Genomic DNA, 27,239 nt, shown 5'->3' on the forward strand with positions numbered 1-27,239 from the left:
TAATCTAGAGAATGTTGACAGAAATAGATGATGTTAGATTAAGCACTTCTGTCATAATTACTCTATCGAATATAAATCTATTGTAATTAATTAGTTTAAACTGAATGAGAGTGAAATGGTATGAGCAATCCAAGATATTCCTATCAGAAATAGATATCGCATCTACATAACCATAGGTTAACTATAGGTATAGGTAATTTAGTGAATTGAAATAATTAGGAATGATAGTTCTAATGCCAGAATAAATTGCCTAAGTGTGACACTCGTATAGGGTTCACTAATGTTAACATGCTACAGATAAATTTACAAACATTGTCTATCTTTAAATTTAAGGTGCAGTAGTGCAATGCTATTTTGATATCGATTAGAATGTAAATGTGCAAATTTACTATACAGCATATTATTTATTAAGCAACAATAATTGGATATCAATTTTAGAATCTCAGAGATAGGTGTTACTTTTTTATTATTATCAATTTCTTTACAATTATAGAAAAGTTCATCATGATCAGTAAAGTAGTATTATCGATGATTAATCATTATTTTAAGTAGATAATGTTTAAAAATTGTTGACACTAACAATATAATAATCAAAGACTAGCCAATAGAAATTTATAATGCATAGATAGTACAGATAGCAGTTTAAATACGAGATACTAGTTATCTATTTAGCGCTGTCAGAAAATGGCCTAGAGTTTGGATTTAATTTTTAACTTAATAATAACACCGAAAAAATCGGTTAAGAATCCACTTAGAAATGAGGGCATATTGAATCGATTATTAATCAATACCCGCAATAAACGACGAAAGACACTTTCGTCACCAGTAATATTCCATGATGATTTCAATATGGATTTCTAGATATAACCAGATGAGAAATAATGAAAATATCAATATTTCATAATGACATTTATTAGCATTTGATCATACTCGTATTATATAACTATAACGAACAGAAAAATGCCTGTCTAGAGTGATAAAACTAAAAAAAGGCCATAAATATTTCAGTAATTGATAATTGAAATAAATAATGGACACAAATATATACTCATATTATCTTAGAGGCTCGATAAGTATTATTGTAGACATAGAATCTGCTACTCTTTCTTGATGCATAATGAGATATTGATATGACACTCACAGGATCTAGTTGTAAAATAGATAGCCCTACAGCAGACCTTGAAATAAGCTACACACTTTTGTAGACCCAAGCACAAATTTAAAATTAGTGAATCGTATAACTGCGATATTAATTGTAGAAAGTTGATAGTATAGGTGATGAAGATAGCTAACTATTGAAACTGCATCTTATATGAAGAAAGTCTTATTCATTGATTAATCTAATGCACAATCTAAAATACGAGCATCCGTATAATAAGATAAAGTAGAAGTCTTAATGGAAAGATTTCGTTAAGTTCTAATATTTAACTTATAGTAGGTTATCTAGCCGCAAATTAAATTATTGCTATGAAGATATGCTGCCTATAGCAATGTTTATTCAGACGGTATAGTAGGCCTATTTCACATTTTAATTGTACCGATATTTTACCGTTAAAACTACCCTTGGCGTAATTTCTATCGTTAAATTCTGGGCTAAATGCATCGCTAACATGCACTTATTATAGCGAAATTCTTTATAGCAAAGTCGTTTAATGGAATAGATTATATTAGTGTTGGAATACTTTTATAGCCTTTAGCCATTTACTCTAAGCACAATTTCTAATTTAATTTTTACTCTTCTATCCACAGCTTGTGACTGTCTCATACTTTTACTGTCAAGACCTATAAATGCTTGCCCTTAAGTATTTAAATAATTACCTTTACTCTATAAAACATTGAGGTAGTAAGTGAAGAAATTTACTCTATCACCTGATGTATTTTGGCAACTATAAGTATATTTACAGTATTTTCTTTCTTAGAATATAGATATCGTAATAATTTTCTTTTTACCGCCTTCTAATCCAATTCATTAAGGCGATCTCGCACTTGAGGAATTCAATAGTGGTGTAAGCAATTTAATTTATTGTCAACACAGTTTGTACTATGACTAATTCTATCATGACATGATAGTTTGATAGCCTTTATAAACATCTTTCATTCAGCATTAGTGCCATTGAACGATCTAACGGAGTTAGAACACTTGTTCACTAAACTTACCAATCGATCTCTCCACTGGCCTGATTGTATCTTTTCTGGTTTTTTCGAAGTAAACGTAATAGTGCAATCAGCATTCTCATCTATAGGACGAATAACAGCAAGAATAAAATTCTAAAAATATAGGCACTGATAATCTAGAGTCATAAAATTAGATAAAAAGTATTTTGTAATCCAGCTACAATTTCGGGTATTAAGCAGAAATTAAAGTTATCATTATAAAAGCTTATCATAAAATAATAAGAAGCAGCATACGCTACAGCTATAAAGAAAATGATCAATTTTAAGTATATATAGGATATCATAATGCTTGAAATCAAATAATATCGAGAAAATCAGAACGAAATTTAACAGTCTACCGTAATTTTAAACATAGTCAGTGTATGCATATTTGTTTAAAAGCTATAGTAAAAATTAAGTGAGATACTTTAATTCAATAAAGTAGCTACCATAAGTCCATGTTGCGATTAGCGAGAAGAGATTGAAAAATAAATTATCAACCTAATATTATGAAATCACTAAAACACATGAAGTTATTACAACTCTAATCCAGTTTGTATGCTAAAGTACGACATTACTACGGTATGTAAAATTGGACCCAGAAAGAGATTATAACCCAATATGTGGAATCCCAGAAGTGAAGAAAACTGTTAAGAATGGCGATAATATCCAAAACTGTGGTAGGGTCTTCCACCTATCTAGAAACTATAAATGTTTTAAGAATTGGAACTAAAGATAAAACTGAATATAATTTCTGCCCGAAACTGTTGTATTTAAAGATCGAGGTGTTTTACATATATCTAGTACATCTATCTTGGGAATAGATTAGAATGCAATTGAAAGTAATATAGAACTAAAGTAGATTACAAAAATGTGCCGTAGATTGTAATAAAAGTCGAAAATGAAAATGCTGATTGATTGAGACCTTATAAAAGAAATTTAGATTGAAACAAATAATGGATATCAAGTATGACGAAATATTGCATTTTATTCACACCTTTACCATCCCTAAATTCGCCTTGCTTCAAATCCAGTACCCAGGAATACTTAAGTTGTTGATCAACAGTAGATATTACCTGGAAGCATATTACCCCATCAACAGCTTTAACCAGATTTTCTTTTTGCTATAAATTACATTCAAGACTGTTTAGTAGTATACAACAAACGGATATTAAATTCTTTCATTTCATTCTCCGCAGCAAGTTAAAATGAAAATTAAATTTTGTTCAAAAAAAAGTCCATTAATAGATCATATTACACATGCAGTAAAATCAAGGACTACTAGTAAAATGCTATAACATAATCAGTCTTTTGGTATAGAATTATATTACAATACAATAGAATATATTCGACGATATAGCACATACACTATTGACAATTTGCTGCAGTTCTGATGTTAATGACTGATCTGGTGGAGCTTGATCTAGTGGAGCTTGGTCTGCTGAAATCTGATCTGAAGTAGTGCATAATTCCAATCGTGGATAGTTGGCTGATTTTAAGCTGAATACTCTAAAATATGGCGTGATCAAAGGCAATGGACTATTAATCCTTCCAATAAAAATATCTATTCTATCTATTCAATTTATTATGAACCTTAGTTGATCTTTTTCTCTATCATCCAACAAATACAATGAAATAGAAGGATCTCTTGTTAAATTATCCATAATCCTTAAACGGGAATGAATAATTGTCAGAACGGTACTTAGTGTTTTGGATACATAGAATGGAGAGAGTCCGTTGAATTATATTTATATTACGATATTAATTGGTTAACAAAATAAATGTGGCTGAACAATCGTCAAGATTAAGTGTCTTTGGTACCTAGAATGGAGATAGTCCGTTAAATTATATTTTAATATTGCGATATTAGTTTGTTAATGATGTAATTAGAGTAGCTAGATGGAGTTAACATCAGCTTAGTATTGCAAACTCGTGTATGATATTGTCGTAGAAAATGTTTAGACGTACAGGATACCGCGCGGACTCTACTGTATAGTCTACAGCTTGCTTATGTAATAAAATCATTATTACCCTGCTAGCCCTAATTTTAGTAGCCATGGGCTAGTAAATAGACATTATTTATTTCTATCCCGTGACGGACTTTAATTTATTAGTATATGGTAATGGTATAGAATCTCATATACGCTTTGTAGTAGACAGAGCGTATACATTGGATGTTATTGCACAAACAACAAGTTATTAGCTAATAAATGCTGACAAAACTTATCAGGACTACTGGCGCGACAGAATTCCACATTCAAAGGTATAATTAATCTATAAACGATTTTACATTCGATCATATCATTGGATGTAAAATGTGTTTATGTATATGAAAGGTAAGCCAACGAATCAGTGCCAGCTGGATGTGGAGTTCAATTACGTGTGGCAAGGTGACCAAAAAATCATCTTATGCAATAAATATAATACATAACTAGCTCTAATTACTATGAAAATTCGTTTATTAATATTTATGAAACCTTTTGTAGCTGCAGGGTGGTCTGAAAAGATCAATAAACAAAAGTAAAAAATCACGTAAGAAAGCACGTATGAATTAATGAGATAGACATTTAATTTATCTGCCGTTGCGGACTCGCATTTACCAGTCGAAATTATATTGTGTGTTAACCCACAACTACTGTAATTACATGAAGTCATGACACTAGTCGATAATAAATCAATGAAATACTAATGAAAGATATACGAAAAGATATTCGTCATGAACCATAAATAATATAGCTGGTTCGGTATGATGACTTTAATTTTTGATTAGCCCAATCGAACTGGTACGTGGTTTAGCAACATCACTGATTTTATATCATCATGTAACCCAAATTCTGATCAGTCAAACAAATCTATTGACTGTTACTTATTTAATCACTGGTACTTATAAGGGTGTCTTGAGGGTCTCGATATCGGAAATTGGATGTACTACAATTTTTTAATATTTAAATGTTTGTTAGCGTAAAAAAAAACGCTACTTTAATCGATGAATGCTTGTTGATCATGTTATTAAGACCGCCGAGCGAGCATTAGAAGCAATTATTTGCAAAGTAAACTATTTAAATTGTACAGTAAGCCTATTAGCTGCTACTTATACAGTACAGGCATTAGTTGAAATAACTATTCAGCCAGTGGAGTGAGATTGAAACTGGAATTGTACGTTTATCGGGGTAACAAGTCAGTTGCTCAATAATTATATAATTAATACACATAGAAGCTATGCTTAAAGATATTTATGTGACTAATTCAGTAGTTGATCTTCCAATATTATTAAATGTCTGCATTACATGAGCCCTCAAACTGCAGAAAATTGGGGACCGTCCATATTCTAACCGATAGAATCTTAGCAAACGCAAATTTAAAACTAGTCTATCATTAAGTAAAAACGGTGGCAGTTTCAGCAATCTACTCGACATGCAATCAAACCATTTAAAACTAATTTACCATACAACATCTCATAAACTCTTTTATAATCTTGAGAAACCTATCATGTAAGCCTAGCGATGATTAATCGACCTTGTCAATCAAACCGTAAGATACTTATTAAAGATTAACTTTCTCATCACATAGATAAATACGCAATAAATTTATATGACAGAGTCCTAGAACTACGAAGTATACAGCTTATCTATTTCAATTTAAAATATGCGCTCCAATACAATGTTAATAAAGTCAATTTACCCCAGCTGTAGATGACTAAAAGCCATACATAGCGCATCAAAAATTTAAAACACACTGATGTCATCTTACATTAGTCACTACGCAATTAGGCGTTTTTTATTCAAATCTACTTTTCAATAAAGTCTCCCGATATAAAAGTCTAAAATAACCAGCAGACCCAAATACTAAAGTACAATCAGATAATTTAGCAATTAATATACTATCACGCCGTATTAGAGTCGCCTTAAGGTCTTTCTGATTAGCTATTATCTTGGCTTGCATACATGTGCATACTTATATAATTAATTATTCCTGTAATCTGTAATCCATAGCATATGCGTTTTAACATACATTGATTATTTACCGCTAAACCGCAATACGAAATGAACATGATTGCAAATACATTTACAGTAAAATCTTATAGATTCGCTTTAGGACCTCCCTGCGGTAAAACAAGTCGCAATTTCAAAGCAACAGCCATATTGCCTGATATCTTCAACTTTCCTCCCATGAAAGCCTAGATATGAATGAAATCATGACAGCATTAATTCAGAATAATAGCTTTCTCTAAGTTAATACTTAAGACATGATATATCACCTAAACCTTACCATTTGAGGATTGAGTTTTCCAGTACTTAATTGCACGAAATCTTTATCGGCCATTGTAATAGTGCAATCAGTTTTACCTAACGAAAAGGAAGACAATATAAGCATGAATCTACTTATTTTCAAAAATGACATACACAGTCTTAATTATATTAGTTTTACCTTCTTGTCCCTCGGTCAAGGAACCGCTTCCATCTTTGAGATTAAGTGTCCAAAACTTTGTGCCTTTCGATTTAATGTCAGTTATCTTGAAGCGAAACACTGCTTTAACTTTATTTACCATAGACGGTCCATTCTATACCAATATATTGGTATTGATCGGACTTAGTATGTTTTACATAAAAGTGTTCATCAATAAACTAACAATGCAATCGACGATATACCTTATCAACATTTTCTTTGATACGTTCAAATACGGTTTCAGAATTAATCGAATTTGCAGCAGTTGCCACAGTCGCGAGCCTAATGGGAAAAAATTGGTTATTAATAAATATTCCGCGTTTACCTTTATAAATCCTTTACAGTAATATTTCAGACACAGAAGAAAGCAATTCTTTATGGTATCAATATAGTTCATACTGTGGGCTTTCATGAAAGCCACGTTGATAAAGTCCAACAACAACGGCTCCGCCCAATCCAATGTTATGCTGTAGAGCAGTTTTAGCATTAGGAACTTGTCTTTTACCAGCCATATTACGTAACTGCCAACAGAGCTCAGCGCATTGTGCAAGTCCTATGCAACCACATAATATAACGGTTGAAATAAATACAAACTAATTCATTTAAAAACAACGTTCACGAATGATAAAATATCATTTTTACCGCTAGCCCCTAGTGGATGACCCTTTGATATTAAACCACCACTTGGATTGATGACATATTTACCACCATAAGTATTATTACCAGATTCAACGAGATTAGCTCCTTCACCTGACAATAGAGTTAATTACAAGCAATTAGCATTACTGTATTCATCAAAATTAAAAAAATAGCTGTTATTAGTCCAACCTTCCGCACATAATCCAAGAGCTTCATATGAAATCAATTCATTAGCAGAGAAGCAATCATGTAACTCCACAACATCAACATCTGTTGGCTTGATACCTGTTTTATATTATATTAAAAATATTACTGCAAACAGTTGTGATTGCAATAAAATATGGTAGAATAGTCCGAGAATAAGATAGTTACCAGTAGCCGAATAGACGGAGTCAGCAGCGGCCTTTGTCATATCATAACCAACCTACCGTAGTAACAATATTTAATAAGGGAATTTAGCAAGTACAGTCTTTCGTAGTTTAAACATTCTACAAATGTTTAAGCTATTGGCCATAAATAACTACAATAATATAGCAACTGCTGTAATATACTATACTATAAATATTCCATAAAAGAAATGTAAGGTACCATTTTGATGCAGCTCTTTTCCTTAAATGTAGAACTAAAATCAGTTCTCATTTCCATTCCAACTATTTTTACGGCTTTATTCTGCAAATTATATTTTTGGACCATTTTTTCACTGCATAAAATAGCAGCAGCGCTACCGTCGGACGTTGGGCTTAAATCAAAACGACAGAGTTCGATGGATAAGATCGACATGATGAAGCACTGATGCTTAATTTCAATTACGACAGTTAAAATATTTTCATTTCCTCACCAACACTGCAGTAATGTTAATGGAAACTGAATCATTCTAGACTTCATAACTTCATCCACAGAGTAAACCGTTTTCATCTGCGAGTAACTACGATGGTGAAATATAATTACTTTACACAATATTACATAGAAATAAGTATCAGCCACAGTCTCAACAATCCATCTAATAGACTTACGGGTTATTAGCAGAGTGACGGTGATTTTTTTCCGCAATTTTTCCAAAAACATCAGCTTTAGTCCCTAAAATGATAATGTATAATCAACCTTAGAATGTAACAATAAGAAATAGTATTCTACCTATGACTCATTTAATTGTATCAATTACCGTATTTTTCCATGTGTTCACAAGCAGCTGCAGCAAACATTTGCGGAGCTAATGGCGCAGCTTGGATTCCGTAACAATCTGATAACACTTCAGCATGCTTATCCAGCGGATTTGTACGATCGTTAAACTAAAATTGGATACGATATTAATATCGAGTGTAATACCATAATTAATTTTACTATCTACAATCATGTATATAGATCGTTCTGAATACCATTTTGGAACCATTTGATACAGTATTATGCGATTACAGATTTTTAATATCACCCTTACGTGAGAGACTAGAGATCCTCTTTGCATTTTCTCAAAGCCCAGAGCAAGGGCACAATCACAGTTACCTGCAATTCAAAATATCCCATCATAATTTGTGCTTATAGTTGTGAAGACAATAATCTTGATCAGATTAGTTCACCTCCTTCAATCAGCTGTTTAGCGAGAAATAGAGCCGTCGATCCTGTCGCACAATTATTATTGACATTGTATATAGGAATACCGGTTAAACCAAGATTATAAACTGCTCGCTGACCACAGGTAGAATCTCCTAATAATAAATAATAATATTGCAAAATTTCAAAACGTTCTCATTTTATGTTATCAAGAAGTTATTGCGAATTTACGTTAATAATATACACGGCGACACTTTACTACGTATGCTCTTCAGTATTGCAATTACCCGGAATTTCGGGTAATTATCTGGGTATATCAAAACCCCGGATGCAGTTATGACTCTTTACGAATAGCCGGAAGAAGTTCATTTTTAATAGCAATTATTAACAATTGCTTCAATTTTCGCAATCGAATGTACGCTATGTTCTATCACGAATATGTTAGAATTGAACTTGCACTTAACTAGGTAAAGTGTAATTTACCGTAAACATAGCCAACAACAGCTTGTTGAATATCTTTATACGTTAAGCCAGCATCGGCTAGGGCGGCTTCACCTACGAGTATAGCAATTAATTTAGTATCAGGAAGAAAAAGATATGATCCGTGATTGTACAAAAGTTGGGTAAGCCCAAGTTTTCCTGAAAAAGGATCCAGCAGCAGTACAGTGTTTCGAATATTATTAGAAATAAAGCTACTGACTAACCAGCTTCTTTAGCCATATCAGGGTAATCATGAGTAGAAGAAGCAGACGGCTTGAGAAACTTTATACGAATAGATAAAAGTGAAATGTCAATTTATCAATTCATTTCTCTTCAGGAGATTAAATCATTGATAACACTGTTAACAGTAATCAATTTACTCAATTCTAGAGATGAAATTTGGCAATATCAATACAATTAAGACAGTGTCTAATGCTGTTAGATACTAAAGTAGACTTGATGCTGTTCATAGTAGCCGATTTACTCAATTTTAGAGAAGAAATTAATATCAAAATTTAGCATTCAGGCATGATACTACTATTACCATTACTCGTATACTGTTGATAAAAAGTCTACCGATGGGGAGTGCAAGACATCAATGCAACCTGGAAGCATAAATAGTATTAAGACAGTGTCCATTTGCTAATAGAGTATTTCATCTTACATTAGAAGTTGCTGGAGTAGTCCAGAACTCTACCATTGCTATTTAACGTTGCGACGTTATTACTATTTACCATTGTTGATAAAAGTCTACTGATGGGGAGTGCAACCGATGACTGCAACTTGGCAGCATCAATACTATTAAGACAGTGTCCACTGTTGTTTACTAATAAGGTATTCAACTTCGCTTAGAAGTTGCTCGAGTAGTCCGCAACTCTACAATCACTCTTTATCGTTTGTAACGCTACTCCCTATTTTGCCATACTGTATAGTCAAAAACTCAGTCCTACTATTACCAGGAAATTTTACCTTAAAGCTAAGTAAGAGGAAGACTAAAAGTTTCAAGAAGAACATCTACGATAGGACGAAAAGACTCTCCTTGAACAAGATAGTACTAAGTACTATCCTCTACACATTCTAGTCTGAAGTATCATCGATTTAAGCTATACAACTGGATCGATTGGATGATTACTACTATCCAATAAGTTTTTGCTTCAGAGCACCCTTGGCGTGCAATGTTGTTGTTTACGATGGAAATAATCATGCCATTATTGGCCATTGCCTATTGCAGTTTAAGCCTGATTTTATCAAGAAAGAGCGTCATCTCCTTTTACAGATCCACGACTACTTGCATAGAAATAACTGGATGGCCTATTTCAAGGCTCTATTAACTATGAACGGTAGTTTTAACAACCTATTACGTCTATCATGAGTAAAAGAAGTCATCTGGATCGCCTCCTTACCTTAACCAATCCCACCCCGACAACGTAAACAGCGCGTCTCTTTGCAGGCTCCATACTATTGAATTTTGCTTCAATTTAGATCGTCTGTTAATATAGTAAAAGGGGTAGATATCGCAGCAATAGTTTCAACGTCGTTTTCCTCCAATAAATGATTCTAATGGTGGCCAAAAAGTCCAATTCGAGCCGTTTGATGGGCACTTTAGTTATTCCAATGGTGGCAGGCAGCAGTGGGCCAGTAAGCTTTTCCCTTCTCGATCGTCTTCCTCTTTTTCTTATACGCTCGATAGGCTTGGAACGGGCTGCGAGTCTCTACCCTGTTTTCATTACTATCGTTATAAACATATCCCAGCACCGCTCGATCGGAACTCCTTGATCGTATTGCCTAGTAGCCAACAATTTCATCATCATCTAGTCAAATATATCGACAGTATTAATTGACGCAAGCACAAGAGTACTGGATGAATATTTGCACACCTTCACACTAAACTGTAGATTTTTCCCCCTTGTGATTTCTATTTCATACTTTATCATATTTTATGAAATACTGTTAGAGATACTAATTATACGTGCAACTTTAGAAGCATTTGCAGCCCATGGAATAGCACGCAAGAAACGATATCATGCAAATTCTTGAGATGCAACAACTCTTGCATCTGCTAGCCAGACTATACTGCACTAACGTGTAGCTCTAGAGTATGAAATCTAGTTATTTACTACTGCTTTTTGTCGTCCAAGACATGGAGACCATGGTGATATATCTGACGACTATCTCCTATGCAATAGTCGACTCAGAATCGCTTCCTTGTTCACAAGCAGAATATGCAAATTCTTGAAATGCAACAACAATTGCAAGAAGCTAGCCAGACTATAACGGCACTGATGTTTAGCTCTAGATTATGAAATCTAGTTATTTGCTACTGCATTTTGTCATCCAAGGCATGGAGACCATGATGGTATATCTGACGACTGTCTGCTATGCAATATTCGTCTCACAATTGCTTCGTTGTTCACAAACAGAACATGCAAATTCTTGAGATGCAACAACCATTGCAGAAGCTAGCCAGAGTATACTGCACTAACGTTTAGCTCTAGATTACGAAATCTAGTTATTTGCTACTGCATTTTGTCGTCCGTGACATGGAGACCATGATGATATATATCTGACAACTGTCTCCTATGCAATATTCGATTCAGAACTGCTTCGTTGTTCACGAGCAGAACATGCAAATTCTTGAAATGCAACAACTCTTGCACAAGCTAACCAGACTGTACTTCACTGACGTTTAGCTCTAGATTAAGAAATCTAGTTATTCGCTACTGCATTTTGTTGTCCATGACATGGAGACCATGATGATATATCTTACGACTGCCTCCTATGCAATATTCGTCTCACAATTGCTTCGTTGTTCACAAGCAGAACCGAGATCCCCACTGTTGGACTCAACAGCTTCTAACCTACAATAGTAAGAGGGTCTTTCTTTAGTTTGATCGTCGACTACACAAGCAGAATGAATATTAAATCGGATAGTCTGTAGCACAATTTTAAACTTTGATGTGTTTTCCACCGATCAGTATAGGTACTCAAACATGACTCTTTGTTACACGTCAATGACCACCATACTGCCGTTGTAAGGATTTAGAATGATTTCCAAATATTAAATAATGGCAGTTTGGTGGGTGACTACGCTATGATGTACCCAAACGGTCATGAAACGACTGGACTAATCAACTTATTTCCATGTCGATCTGATCAACAAACTAAACACCTATCATGAATGGAACCCATAACCTTCTACTGTATGGACATGTTATTCACACATGCGTAGTCTTTCTCGAACCTCGTCTCCATAGTAACACAGGAGAGGGGTAGATTGTCAACGATCATTCTACTATATACGAAATTGGCTTGAATTTCTTGTTTTTAATGTACCAGGTTAAGAATTCATACAGCTACAGCAATTAATTGCAGTCGAATAAGCCTATCCATCATGCCTGAAAAAGTTAAGGAAGAAAATAAATCACCGCCGGTTGAAAATGGCGATAACGACGCCGTAGAAGTAGTACCTCCACCAGAATGGATGATTCCATTATTTCTAACTTCATCGTCGCAAGCTATCTTTGAATGCAAAGTCGATGAAGAAGTAACAGTCGAAAACCCAAATAAGTTCATCTCCAAAGAGAAGATATTGGAAGATATGAAAAATCGTTTAGCTATTTCTGATTTTCATCTTGTAAAAGATACTATTGAGGTAATACAATAATATTGTCGTAAAAGATTGTCATCAATTTTCAAGCCAAGCCTGATGATACAACACCCACAAGTAATGAAATCAGTGTTGTAGGCAATTAATAGCCTTCATTGCATCGCTTACATCTATGTTTCATTCGTACATTACTTTAAATCTATATAAAGTAATAAAGTTTACCCGACTATTCTTAATAGCAACGACTTTATATCTTTTCCGTTTGATATGAACTGATATTTTACTAATATTTCTTCCATCTAGGAATATGAAGGAGAAGAAGTATTAATAGTATACGATCCAGATTTCAAATATGGACAGAATTTTTTCCTTTGTAAAACCGAAGAAGCTAAAGAAAATTTTCTCAATGTAAAGATTGTTTTAGTCTCAATCTATAAAATGCTATAAAGTCAAACTGTAACTATTGAACCCTCAAATACTGCTAAATATCCTTCTCTGCAGGCTGCAAACAACGAATTGGAAAATGATGCCGAGGAGGCAACCCCTTACGAACCTCGTAGACTGCGAACGCCTCGCCCGTGGTCAAGCTATGGTAGCGAATTAGAGATCGAAGAAGGGAATATTTGCCAAAGTCGGACCAGGGTGAGCAATCGGTCGTAAATTATAATTTGTTGTATAATATTGTAAAAATTCTTTTAGCCTCTGTCGTTTATAGTGTAATACATCATAATTTCAGAAAAACTTCTGCCTATCCCGTGCACGCGCAAATTTTGGAAGTCCTCTTAATTTCACAGATCGTAACGTTACTGACGTTAAAGATGGCTATATTGAATGCTTACCTTATGACGATAAGACCCATAAGGTCAAAAAACTAGAACATGATGCCGGTATACAGGTAATATCGCGATATAATAGCCCAAGTTAACATTTTAGACAAGCAAATTTTTCTAATTTGACTGTAAATAGCTCACATGCAACTGAATCCATGTATTTATTCAATGCTTTAATACTTAGGCTGTGCCAATTGTCGACGACAGCTACAGTCAAACTATATGGTAATATTGAAGGCCACTAATTACTATAGCATAGTTTTATCTATTAATCTAAATAGTACTTAGTTAACGCTAGACCTAACACGTTCAATTATCTTAATAAAGGCCAAAGCCGAGAAATGCCAATACTCAATATGTACCTCGGGAATTAGCTCCAGATGAAATTGAAGACATTCTAGATTCAGCAAAATTTAAAAAAACAATTGTAGAAGCTATGCCAAGGTAATTTTGAGTCATAAACTGGCTTTCTCGCAATAAGTTCACAAAAATATATCTGACCACTTTAAAAACTGAATAATTACTAAAAGTTAACAATTCTTTTTATAGGCTCGAACTCGCACTACAGCAAAATCAAATTATGAATATCTTCTATGATGATTATGCTGCTTTAACATCATCTGATGGTACTATCGTTAGTCAAAGCAACACAAATTTTAAGGTATGGAAAATCGTAGATATTCGTCTGATAGGACGAATATAAGTTGCATAAATATTACAGCGACTGTTGGTAAATTGTTTTATAATAAATACTTGAATGAATAAGGATCAGGAGTATAAGTGTCAATATCTTAATTTACTATACCTTTGTCATTTTATTTCATAACCGAAAAATCCGCATAAGCTTTCTTGCCCAATTTAAATTAACTATCATATAATTACTAAAAATGAATAAGTAATAATTTTAGCTTTAGCGTATGTTACTGAGAGATTAAAATTTAATGTGGCTAACTGTTTACACATTCGTACTCTTAATCTAGGAATTTCAATCCTTTACCGACTTACAATTTAGTAAAGATAAACATATTACCTGCATTGATTGGCATCCTACTATAAAAGGTAGTTACGATTAGTGTTCAATCTTAATACTCTTTCACGTAATAAACAAATGTTATCAATTAGGTATTGTTGCTGTTTCCTGCGCTGAAAAATTATCATATTACGAACGGATTGAGCAATTTTCACGCTGTTTAATGACATCATCATTGATATTAATATGGAGTTTTGCAGATCCTATTCACCCTCAGGTTCATATAAGGATGTATTAAAATAATGGAGACGGCTTGCTTTCTGTCATAGCAACTGAATTATGTTCCATTTCAGATTTTGATCTATGATTAATTATCATTGTACTAGTTAATGCTGGAAGCACCAGATGATATATTTTGCTTCAAATTTAATCCGAGTGATCCAAATCTTGTTGCTGGTGGTTGTATTAACGGCCAGGTAACTAATAAATGCAAATATTAAAATTTAAATTGATTGATAATCGTTGTACCAGCAAAATGGTAATACGTAGATTATGTATTAATAACTAAATTCCGTAATATCAGGTGGTAATATGGGATATTACTGCGCACTCTGATCGATTGCAGCGTCGTGGATATCGTGGTAAAGCCAATGCTAAGAAAAACAGGAATACCATGAATTATTTGGTACATATTTGCATTTGAAATTTAATTATTAGAGTAGAGGCTTAATTAGGTCCTACTGAATTTATTTCTAAATTGAAAGGATTAATCTTCCTAAATTGACCTAAAAGAGTAAAACTAGTCATTCTACTTCATGTTTATTCAGCCTGGATTTGATGATCAAGAACAATCGGAACATGCTCCTATCATCAAATATTGTGCAGTTTCTTCGATCGAAGCTAGTCATCGAGCAGCAATTACTGATTTGCAGTGGATACCTGAGCAAATTGAAATCGGTCGTCAAGGTATCGTTATCGAGAATAAATCACAACAATGCAACCAACTAATTACATGCTCACCTGACAAGTAAGAAAAATGCTAGCAATGACTATGATCATTTCTATGTATCTTTATAAATTGCTTTTCAATATTCTTAAAATATAACTTTCATTATCATTGTTATCCGTATAGCTCTGTCTTGTTCTGGGATACAAGATCAAATAAACCGACAGCCAAAGACAAGGAAGATATATCACTGACCGCGGTTACGATGCGATTTAAATACCTTGATTTAAATTGGAAACCTATATTGAAGGTTCATTATAATATCAGGATATGCCATAAATAGTAGTATAATGAGCATTAGATTTAAACTGCAGTGGATCATGACATCTTAAATACTATTCAGGTGTCATTAGCAAAATCGGAATCCATGAATGAACTGGGGCCTACTTGCTTTAGTATTTCCTCTCGACATCTTCGAAAGAGTAAGTTGTAATTGATTCCTTTAGTATAAAAGCTAATAAGTTTAATTATGATTAGTTAATAGATTAAATTCTGTAACTGAATACTATAATCGTAATTTCTGTACTTTTCTAACCTGCTCAGGTAAATCGCACCAACAAACTGCCCTACCTCCAGCTCCTAGCCCGCAGCGATTAGTCTCAGAGTATAGCAGTGCATCATTTCATTCACCTTCTCCGACAGCCACAAGCCGTGTAAGACCTCTAACATTGGATGGCGTTAACAGCAAATTCTTTATTGGTACCGAAGTAAGAGTTTTATTACAGTCTATCAACATATAGTAGATTGCAGTAGATTCTTTGTCTACTTTGAATATGTGATTGAGCTTACTATCAGTATAGTAACTCGAGTAAACTAGGATTGATCATTAAAATCGTCATAACTTATTAACTTATTATCAACTTAGGATGGACGATTAGTTTATATCGATTGGAAGATGGATAAAGATCCTGATACGGGAAAATTAACTAGTAAGAATGAGCTGATCTCGCTCATACATTCTCTATAAACTGTTTTATTATGTGTTACATTTCAACTAAGCTCCAATAAACAAGCTAATTCTTGGGTCTTGAAATTTTTTAGCTGCTAAGCCGGATTATTACCTTAATGCACATGATAGCTACATTAATGTTGTTCAGCAATCGCCATTCTTCGATGGTATATATCTTTCCGTTGGACCATGGCATTTTGCCATTTGGAAGGAAGGAATTACGGTAAAATGACATTGCAACGAATATTTGTAAAAATCTGTAATTATAGAAATTCTAATGAAAGGCAGAGCCATTTCATTGATTAATCTGGATTTATTTCATAGACTGGACCATTGCTCATTTCATCATCCTCGACGAAACGACTTACTTATGGCCACTGGAGCCCTACGCGTCCAAGTAGGTTTTCTATTCCAACATTAATTGTAACTCACGCCTTAAATATGATGCACCATGCAGTAGTATTTCTTTTAAACTATCCATTTAACACAATATTATAAAGTCTTGCTGAAATCTTTCTAGTCATGTAAACAGCTTCGTACTCATTATATCAGAGTATGATATTTAAACAAAATACAGTATGTACGTTTCATAGGTTGAAATAGCTTATTACTCGTAACAGCGAAATTTCATAAAAAATCTGAAAAAACCGTTTAATATCCATTTAGTTGAATAATGTAGACTACGAGTCATTAAATGCGATCACATCACGAAAGCTGATTTTGTCCGATATATCGATTATACTACTAATATGATATCCAATCTTTAAAAGTTTGCAAAGCTTCTTTAATTTTTACGCGAAGAATATTAATCTGAAACTTTCAAATATCGAAATACTCAATTTATTGTAAATCAAAGAACCCACACTACTGCCATTTAAAATTTGGCTTAATAATTACTCGTAGTTTAAACCTATGCGTCTAAACATTGAGACTGAATAATTTGTAGTTAGTAAAAGAGCTGATGTAAAGTCAGATAAATATTGGAATTTAGTATTAATTTAAATTGAATTTATCTTCCTAGGTGTTATTTTTATTGGTAAAGTTGATGGAATGATTGATGTTTGGGATTTATTGGATAGGTTAGACATAGCTATGAAAGTAATTGCATAACATGTGGCTACTAGTGATAAAACACTGAAAAATGTTCTATCATCGATTTTACTCGAGTAATAATGATGTCAATTTTAATGTGTAGATCGCATGAGCCTTCACTAGTTCAAGATATTTCGTCGGCATCAATCACCTACATCTACGCACATCAATTATCTTGTAAGTCTTCCTCTCTTATCCATTAGTAGATTATCGTATTCATAATACCAGATTTAAACATGAAAGAAATTAGATTCTATTTCCAGGATTGAATAAAAATCTTAGCACTGAAGTTCTATCATCTTTAAATTGAATATAGCTCGGCAGCAACTTTTAGCAGCGGGCGATAAAGAAGGAACCCTCAGAATTATGGAAGTACCATGGAATCTCCATCATCCATCCAGTAATGAGGTTAGTAGATATCTTGTAACTTTTTCTCTTTTTCTCTCTTTATTCTAGTCATAGTTGTAGTTGAGATCAACTCTATCGTCTATCAGTATCGTATCTTATTGTATATTTAGCATTAAATTGTACTAGCGAGGTCATATTAATTTTTCAATTACGGTTTGCCAGCGACTAACTATGGAAAATTTCCTGGATCGTGAAATAAAGAGATTAGAATATTCGCTTGATAGACAGGGAATTTTACTGGAAGAAAAACGCCAGCGTGAATCTGAAAAATCCAAAACAATAACGGTAAAATTCCATATTAAATTTCATATAACAAGTGATATGACTAAAAGTTAATCAAAGAATGTTCCCGTAGCTATGGACTAATAATGTAAAATATTAATGCATAACAGATGACTCACGCCAACCAGGAAAGTGATTATGAATGGGAACAGAAAGCTCAGAGGGTAAGTTAGTGATGACCGAGAGATCATACAGTAGACCTCTCTATTTTATTATTTAATTAATTCGTAATGGCATTTAATGTTCACGCCAAATTCGACTCAAAATAAGTTAAAAATAGCGCTAATCACAGGCTAACTCGACTTCGTTACTATTTATCCATTGCAAATCAATTCTGCAATCTATTGGCAAATATTTCAGGAGTATGAAGAATATCTCACTGAAGAAAAGCATTTCTTGGAGGATTTAGGTATCGAACTAAACGATAATGAATAAGGACAAAAATAGTGCACCACGACTATTACCGAAATACTAGCATGGAGTATGGCATGTAATTTAGATGAATTAAATCAAGTAATTTTTATGTACAGTTAGCTGCTTTAAGCATAAAGTGGCTCCAAACCTAGACTTCAATTTGCTAACAGTAATATAACATTATTGTACTAATTCATTTTACATATGATCTAAGTGAAACGTTGCAATACCGCAAATATTTATACTGTAGTTGTTATTAGTGATATCGAAGAGTAATTTTTACTCTAATTCCTAATTGTACCATCGATTTTTAAGACTCACTGCATAGATTATATCATTATAAGCATTGTAAGAGCTATAAATTATCGTAGCCCTTCTCTAACAGCGAAAACTAGATAATCTCTTTAATGTGAGTGTGATTAGTTTGTTTGTACATTATTCAAATTTTTTTATAAAACGGTTCTCTATTAATTAATCCTGAAATCATGGAACAGTCAATAAATCGGATATTACTACGAAACATAGACAATCTATCAAACTACTTGAAGAGATATGCAAGTAACTATAGCTGAGTACGGTATGAACTATCAGTTTTCAAATTATGTGGCAATGCATTCATATTTGGAATATGACAGATATTAAATCTTGAAATCAATGCATTCAAAATCATGTGTGATATTCGATTACGAACTGAATACAATGATCTAATCTCGAGAATGTACTCACCATCTATGGTACAATTGTTACCATTGCACTTAGCCGCTATATTATTTACAAAGCAATTTAGTAGATTTGATATCCATCTCATCGTTAGATATTGAAGGCGATCTAATCGTCTATTTTTGAAGAATATTGAGGATAACCTGCAAATCTTTAGCTTGATGTTATATTAATATGTGAACTAATATAAACTAGGTGCAACAGACTACCTGACCAGTAGCCTTTCCGTGATAATTACAGTTTATTAGGAATCCTGTACGAATTAATGATCTTTAATTAGCACAATTATTAACATTAAACTACTCTATCGCAGTATTGCAGTTATTTATTAACAAACACGTGTATGCGAAAACTTTGATAGAAGTAAGTTTTAAACCATACAAGGTGGAAATAAGATTATGTTAAGAGAATGAATGTAATATTGATATCGATATATCCTACATAGCCAAGGCTGAGATAAAATTTAAAATTTGTGCCTCCTCCTACATCAACTTAACAGGCTGTTACATCTTAAATAGATATGAATTCAAGTTCATGTATATCTGGAGAATCATTCATGACCAAATTTTTTAAGTTGACCCAATCATGAGAAAGAATTTAAATTTCATTATGAAGTCTTTCATATAGTGTGGCTTGATTAGAGCCTGATAGCATTCTCAATATTGCTTTCAACAAGATTTGAAATAGAAATTAGATGAATATCGACCTTAACTTTACTAACTAAAGAATAGGTATGGTAAACGTAGTGATTTAAGTTTTGTTTGCTATGTTGAAACTAATACGAATTAGTCCTTGTCAGTGCTACTGCCATACGAAAAGTTAGAACTCTCTATTGTTAATCATCTCGATAAGTGTATACTCATTAACAAGTGGTCTAATTTGTATTATAACAGATGAAATAACATCCTCAAAGTCAATATACAGTACTCACTGATAACTGGATGTTACTTATCACTAGCGTAATATTTGCACCTATGCTTTGAAGTAGGTATCATTTAGTTTAGTAAGTATATCCGAGGGCTTCTAGATTGATTGCAATGATGTAATAATGCAATCCTGCTGTAGGATACTCTAAGCTACAATAGGTGTAACATGAAAGCCCATAGAATCTCCTTGTCAGCAAAGTAGACGCATAGCTAGACATGGAGGACCATCAAAGGACAACATTATCGACAGATTTAAGCCGAGCGTCACATTTCGGACTATTAAAATAATATCCAAACAGCACAATAATTAGAAACTAGGATATTATAAACTATAATACTTATCATGGCTTTATTTAAATCATAGCTAACGGATGTTTTTCTTGATAAATGTGTCGCTTTCTAGATTACTTATATCGATCGTCTTTTCTTGTTATATAGCTTCGTTATATACAAATTAATTTTGTCAAGAAACAGTTAATTTTAACTTGAATACATAAATTGATAGCTCAAATTAAACAACGAATTCCTTTTTTGTCTTGAGCTTGTTATTTCATCATTACAATTTGTACCGGGAAATTTGACATTTAATGTTATAAAAATATTCACAATGCATGTTGATAACCTTACTTTTACAATTAAATCTGTTTAATTAGATATAATATAATATATTATCAGTTACCACGGAATTTGTTATTAAAACATTATTTATCCCTATTACCCTATAGTATAGTTACGGTTAATTCAGAATGAGAAACGAAATTTACACATATCGCTCATCTTTAGAAACAAAGAAAGGCCTGAAGGTAAAATCTGCCAAACTTAGATACGAAACAACAAATTTTGTTGTAAATTGATTCCCAAGCCTAGGTAAGGTCTAAAGAATTAGCCAAGTGTAGAAAAATTATTACAGCACTGCAATTTATAAAATAAAATTTCTATAAATCAGATATCAGATGTTAATTGTCAATTCATGCTTAATATTAAATCGCTTTGAATATGTTAACTTTATCCGTAATTGAACATCTTTAATGTCTGTTATGGTACATCCGCAGCGACATACGAGATGAACTTCTTAACATAGGAGTTATTACAAAGTATAGATCATGCTTAATAAGCAGCAGCCAATTATCTCGCTTTATCTTTCGATTACGCAAAAATTAACACCATACAGATGCATCTCAAGCATTCTATAACTTTTCTTCAATGAATTGGATTAGTTTGATACGCTCCTCACGATCCATGTCCAACCTCTTAATCCGATCTAATTGTCTAGTACGCCTCTCTTTCGTGGCTAATTCCAGCCTTCTACGTTCAGCTTCTAAATTAGCAATATCAACATCTAACTCCTTACCTTCAATATCAAGGAGACGACTTTGATAATGGTAATATTTTTCCGTTGTATTTTTTAACAAGTGAATCAATTGACGCAAATCATCAGTAGGTGATGACGACAGATTTGGATGTTTCCATCGTTTACTAATCTGGCTGTCGTCTCCTCTAACACCATCTAGACCATTTTCATCGTTGGATTCATCGTGATCATTAGATTCATTGTTTTCCTCCAAAATTTCATCTCTTGATCGTTTCTTATGACGTATCCTACCATTATTATTATTATTACTGGCCATAATAGATGATCGATGATATCGATCACTACGACCGGTGCTACTTTGGCTTGCTGAAAAGGTTACAGCAGAGCCAGATTGGTTGCTAGAACCTGGTAGATTTATACTATCACATTTTTGACGGCTTAATTCCAGTTGACGTAATAATCGCAATTTTTCATCAGTTTCTTCACTGGTTTCATCGCTTGCTGCTATTTTTTCAATGTTATTATGAGCAAGATAGGAAAGTAACAATTTTACCCGATCTCGACAACGTGTTGCACTTGATGGCATTCCTTGATCTTGCATGATACGACTGACTTTAGCCCAACTTTTCATAATTGTACCATAATTTCGGGTAAATGGACTAATTATGACTGCCGTCTGTAACAGCATTAAATCTTCAACAGATGTATAAAACTTCTTGCACTCACGTTTTCGAGGTGATGCAGTAACACTATTACAATACGTCTCCTGATCGCTCATGCTTTGGAATTTTGTGTCACTAGCTCTTAAAATTTGGCACAGTTAACGCTTGTTTAATTATAAATCATTAATGGGTAATTCCAGGATAAGCCTAATCGACACACCAGTAGTATTTTTATCCACGTAATTATGACAAAAAATTGATAAGTGAACCTGTTTATGAGATAGCTCAAAATATACAGGGTTATTGAGTTCGATGCATGCTGTGCAATGAGTCGTAACCAAGCTATCAATGCTTCTGATATCTTTTATTTTAAGCAAGAACTGATCACTTAGATAAAGAATTTTATCATATCAATAGTTTCGAGACTTAAGAATTGCACACAGACAGTAACAGAGGCATCACATTTGCAACCTACGGCTCATTGATATGCTACTATGAAACTCTCCTGCATATTGGTTTCTGTGTTTAACTGAATCTGTTCATCTTAAAATTCCTTCAAGCTGGTACCCAAACATACCCAAAACAAACGTAATTCACTCTCGTCAATTTATTGATCAAGGTAGCATCGGTTGAACCGATCTTAACACGAATATAGAAAGGTTATTTGTTCAACAAACTGATGATTATAGATGACAGTATAATTAAAACGGTAGCATACTGATTCAATTATCAGTCACGATATAGTAATAGCAAGAAAAGTCTATAGGTAAATAATAATTTAGCGATACTACATTATCATTACAAGCAAGAATTTGTAACATGTAATATAAAATAAGACGACATAACGTGAAAAAATTGCTTGGAAGTGATAATATTTTCTCATTATACTAGGAACAAAGCTTGCTGTTGTCACGAAATTCCAAGCGCGTAAACATTGACTGACAGTCATAAATATCGAATGGTATATAGCTCATGAGCTAATACCATGACGCTGCGATAAATGTTCGATAATTATAATCCAGCGAAAAAAGATACAGTGTTGAAGGCTTGAATTACTTGGCTGATGCCCACAGTCAAAGCCACTGAACTATACATTTAGTATCGTACAAGGTAAAAAATTATCGTTGCTACATGTTGGTAGGATATGATCGATTCATAAATGTGAATTGACACTTACGTTTTATAAAGCTATGGCTTAAACAATTACTATAACAAGACCGATGAAACATAACGTAATATGTATACTATCTAACAAGATTGTTAGCCTTTTTAAATACCAAGAGTAAGGATAACCACGGAAAACGAATAATGTTAACGTTCACAACAATTTAAGTATGAAGACAACAATCTGACGAGTTGTCATCATTATCATTATCTAAGAAAGTAACGTGCTTTCCTTTCAAGTTTAATTGTAACAGCATTATAATTTTAAAAGTTCATAAAGGCAAGCAGATTTACTCATTACAATAATTCTAGTTCTACAGTACTATAAATTAGATATTGAATAAGTAATAAGTACCAATAATACATTGCAAGAATTCTATTGATACGTGAATTTTTACTAGACGAAAGATTGCAATGTCAGATAAATTCCGAGAAGTTGTACATAAAATTCTTTCATGCTTATGATGAATGCATTTAGTCTATTGTAGCTATGGACAAGAATTGACGCTGGCTTCTATTAAACGTACAGTATAACATTTAACATCAGTGAATTTTTAGCAATGCAATAAACAAAGTTACGCTAATTTAATTAATTCTGATACATCTTCCAATTATATGAAGTCGTTAACTAAATCACTTTAACATTATATACAGTAAGCAATCGTACGGATTTACATGCGATGCCTTAACTTGTATCACCGATCGAATTGTGCACTCTATACCATAGAAATATTGTCTTTAAATTTTCCAACTAGAGCGTTATTTTTTACCTAAACGACCACAATAAGCCATAAGGGAGTACAAATTGTACCTTGGACATAAAATATATTGTCTACATCAACAAGTTTCCATAGATTCTGTGTTGTCGGTCGTAATATCGTCCCAATCGATTTTGAATCTTGTTATTCGCGGATTTGTATCTAGGATATTCCGTTGCAGCTATAAAAGTACCATATAATATATATGTTATTGAAGTATATTCATTCTCTTAGTTATTACTACCCAGGTACATTATTAAAAGCCATCCGAAGAACTCGGTCGAATAATTACTGTAAGATCTTTATTGTTATATCGAGAATAGCCAACTTTACATACATATTCTTATAATTTTTATTTCGTAGATATACACTCTATAGGTAGGATAGATGCAGTAATCCTTCAGTATACGCATATTATCCATATGCATGTCACTTACCTTATCGAAAATGGGAGAACTAGGAGGATTCTCGCGTAATTCTTCATCAATATACTCATTGTTGACAAAGTAACCAATGCGAATAAATTCATGATTGCGATAGCAACATGTTAATAATATTACCGTGACACCAACGACATCATCAATCGGCAGCTTACGTGGATCAGGTGGTTCAGCCTGTGTTCATATAACAAATAATGTCAGTGCAAGTCAATACTCAATAAAATTACTAACAATAGCATGATCAATAGCACTTTCCATCAACTTTGTAAATTGCATGTACAGTACAAGATGTTCAGTATGCCTACAGTAGCTAATTAATGGTAAGCACGTCATTAAAATGATAATCCGTAACTAACGTCCAGTTTTAGCAATTTTTAAAAGCGTCATTAATGGTGCTACAGCTACGTATTGCTACAACATTCATACCGCGGAGCAGAATGAAATCGATTTCAATCAGCTCATACCAAGCAGAAAAGTATTATCAGTATCTTTGTATTGAGGATAATCAAGTTTAACATACACTTGTTAAAACTTGATTGCAATGCATGATGAATTACCTGAAATACAAACATGTGCTTTCCGGTAGGAACAGGTCCTACTAAAACCGAATCTAATAACTGGTCGTACTTTTCATCACTAGCAGAACCCACGTAAATCAATTTCCATTCAAGATCTAGAGTAATCCATTCGAGAAAATAGTAGATTTAATTATCTTGCATAATTTATCGATAATTTCAGTTAGTCTATTAATTAAGCCGATAGTTGAACATTAAAATGATTTGTGCTCAAGCTAGTCCATTGAGTTGCACCTCTAAGCATGTCTAGTAGACTCAAGCCAGTCAATTAAACTACTGTACGGGTATTCCAAACCGATCTAGTGGCGTACAACTAGTCATTGGAATTATTATTTTACGAGATTTACTAATGTATCCTATCTACTAGTCATGACAGAGAGTCTGTCTTGAGTTAGTATCATGTCCTGCAGATAAGTATGCAAAAGGCCCAACAAGGACTACACTGCTGTTGGCCGTTAGGTTGAAGAAAAAAAAAAATTTCACAGCAGCATTTTTTTGCAATGGCTGGACAAAGTTTTTACATTGATAGAATCATACCGTCAGGTAAATTTTCCATGCATTCAAAGGTAATTTCAAATTGAAAGGGATTATTGGATCTTGTTGGATTATCCAGTACCAAGACATTACAGACATTGACTTTAGCCATGATTTCCTAACCTAGTTCGCTGGGAAGTCCGTGTATATCAAAAAAATCAACCAGCAGTGATTTCAACTCGCTTTTCGCAGGCAGACAAGGGAGATTGCAAGCACACCAATGGATATCCAACTTGTCACTACCACAACTAATCTCAATGGAAAATCTTAGTTAGCAATTGAATGAATGGATCCTACAGCTCTGTCTGTCAAAATTCCAGTTTTAAAGGGCAATAAATCGTTCTAAACTAGGTAAAAGCCTACAAGACAGCAATTGCCAAAGGAATCCTGAGCAAAGAAATCTTTTCAATGAAGGCAAAATAGATAATATCTTTCGGCTGACTTTTGTAGGCGGCGTACTAGTAGTGTCAACTTGTCGATGCAGTACGTGCAACATGGGTGAACTGTATGGTGGATGTTCGTTGGTTAACACGATGGCCAATAAGAGCATGAAGTCCATTTTATCAATAAAGTGGACTTGGTACTGTAGGCAATATTGCAGGCATATATTGGTGACATTATTTTTGCTAGTGATGGTAATGCAAGCAATGAAACTATTATCAATGCCAAAGGATATTGTAGAGTACTAGACACATGACTAGCAAAAATAATGTCTCTATTAAATGCCGACAGAAAAGAGCAATGAAGACAAGACTTGTACCGTGTACAGTCCAGCTACTGTGAATTGTACTGTAAGCACGAATCTGGCGCCAAATGTAGACCAGGTGACCAAAGTCAGGAATTACGTTACAGTACCAGATAGCAAAGTAGGTCCCGCCTCAGTACTCATTTCTTCTGTATCATCGACTAACTGACTTCTTCGTAAGCCATGACTGTACAGTATCTGGTAATGTAGAACCTATACAGTACGGTCTATATTATATTAGTATATTAATAGTACCAGATTCCAAAGTAGGTCCGGCCTCGTTACTCATTTCTTCTGCATCATCGACTACTTATTTCTTCGTAGTCCATAACTGTATCTACTGTAGTAATGTATAACATATACGGTCTATATTACTGTATATTAGTATATTAGTAGTACCAGATTCCAAAGTAGGTCCCGCCTCATTACTCATTTCTTCTGTATCATCGACTACTTACTTATTTCTTCGTAGTCCATCACTCTATCTAGTAATGTATAACATATATGGTCTATATTACTGTATATTAGTAGTACCAGATTCCAAAGTAGGTCCCGCCTCATTACTCATTTCTTCTGTA

The 27,239-nt window shown here is 33.5% G+C and overlaps 5 protein-coding genes across 5 annotated transcripts; 1 reads left to right on the forward strand and 4 right to left on the reverse strand.

Annotated features, from left to right (window-relative positions):
• Positions 1-689: 689 nt before the first annotated feature.
• On the reverse strand, positions 690-3,818 carry TRIADDRAFT_59383 (uncharacterized protein; the record flags this gene model as incomplete). Its single annotated transcript, XM_002115402.1, has 6 exons — positions 690-857; positions 1,179-1,241; positions 2,158-2,237; positions 3,152-3,278; positions 3,522-3,663; positions 3,748-3,818. 6 exons carry the CDS (start codon positions 3,816-3,818, stop codon positions 690-692), a joined length of 651 nt encoding a protein of 216 aa, XP_002115438.1.
• Positions 3,819-6,232: 2,414 nt separating this feature from the next.
• Positions 6,233-10,724, reverse strand: TRIADDRAFT_59384 (uncharacterized protein; the record flags this gene model as incomplete). The annotated part of the gene is made up of 17 exons (XM_002115403.1): positions 6,233-6,331; positions 6,424-6,500; positions 6,583-6,715; positions 6,804-6,882; positions 7,000-7,153; positions 7,243-7,350; positions 7,429-7,524; positions 7,612-7,663; positions 7,828-7,978; positions 8,078-8,164; positions 8,253-8,316; positions 8,402-8,528; positions 8,675-8,739; positions 8,814-8,942; positions 9,271-9,342; positions 9,492-9,549; positions 10,671-10,724. The coding sequence occupies 17 exons, from the start codon at positions 10,722-10,724 to the stop codon at positions 6,233-6,235; spliced, it is 1,605 nt and encodes a 534-aa protein (XP_002115439.1).
• A 2,024-nt stretch (positions 10,725-12,748) lies between these two features.
• TRIADDRAFT_29120 (uncharacterized protein) lies at positions 12,749-18,465 on the forward strand (the record flags this gene model as incomplete). The annotated part of the gene is made up of 22 exons (XM_002115289.1): positions 12,749-12,919; positions 13,178-13,282; positions 13,376-13,516; positions 13,611-13,769; positions 13,889-13,929; positions 14,032-14,148; positions 14,254-14,365; positions 14,685-14,766; positions 14,827-14,951; positions 15,061-15,150; positions 15,258-15,359; positions 15,502-15,701; positions 15,807-15,930; positions 16,024-16,106; positions 16,264-16,387; positions 16,546-16,609; positions 16,722-16,852; positions 16,954-17,026; positions 17,651-17,708; positions 17,825-17,898; positions 18,038-18,129; positions 18,292-18,465. 22 exons carry the CDS (start codon positions 12,749-12,751, stop codon positions 18,463-18,465), a joined length of 2,442 nt encoding a protein of 813 aa, XP_002115325.1.
• Positions 18,466-21,658: 3,193 nt separating this feature from the next.
• TRIADDRAFT_59386 (uncharacterized protein) lies at positions 21,659-22,561 on the reverse strand (the record flags this gene model as incomplete). The annotated part of the gene is made up of 1 exon (XM_002115404.1): positions 21,659-22,561. The coding sequence occupies one exon, from the start codon at positions 22,559-22,561 to the stop codon at positions 21,659-21,661; it is 903 nt and encodes a 300-aa protein (XP_002115440.1).
• Positions 22,562-24,446: 1,885 nt separating this feature from the next.
• TRIADDRAFT_29129 (uncharacterized protein) lies at positions 24,447-26,028 on the reverse strand (the record flags this gene model as incomplete). The annotated part of the gene is made up of 4 exons (XM_002115405.1): positions 24,447-24,548; positions 24,805-24,981; positions 25,365-25,480; positions 25,920-26,028. The coding sequence occupies 4 exons, from the start codon at positions 26,026-26,028 to the stop codon at positions 24,447-24,449; spliced, it is 504 nt and encodes a 167-aa protein (XP_002115441.1).
• Between the last annotated feature and the right edge of the window lie 1,211 nt (positions 26,029-27,239).

Source organism: Trichoplax adhaerens, genomic scaffold (assembly GCF_000150275.1).
Source record: "Trichoplax adhaerens TRIADscaffold_10 genomic scaffold, whole genome shotgun sequence".
Classification (NCBI taxonomy): domain Eukaryota; kingdom Metazoa; phylum Placozoa; class Uniplacotomia; order Trichoplacea; family Trichoplacidae; genus Trichoplax; species Trichoplax adhaerens.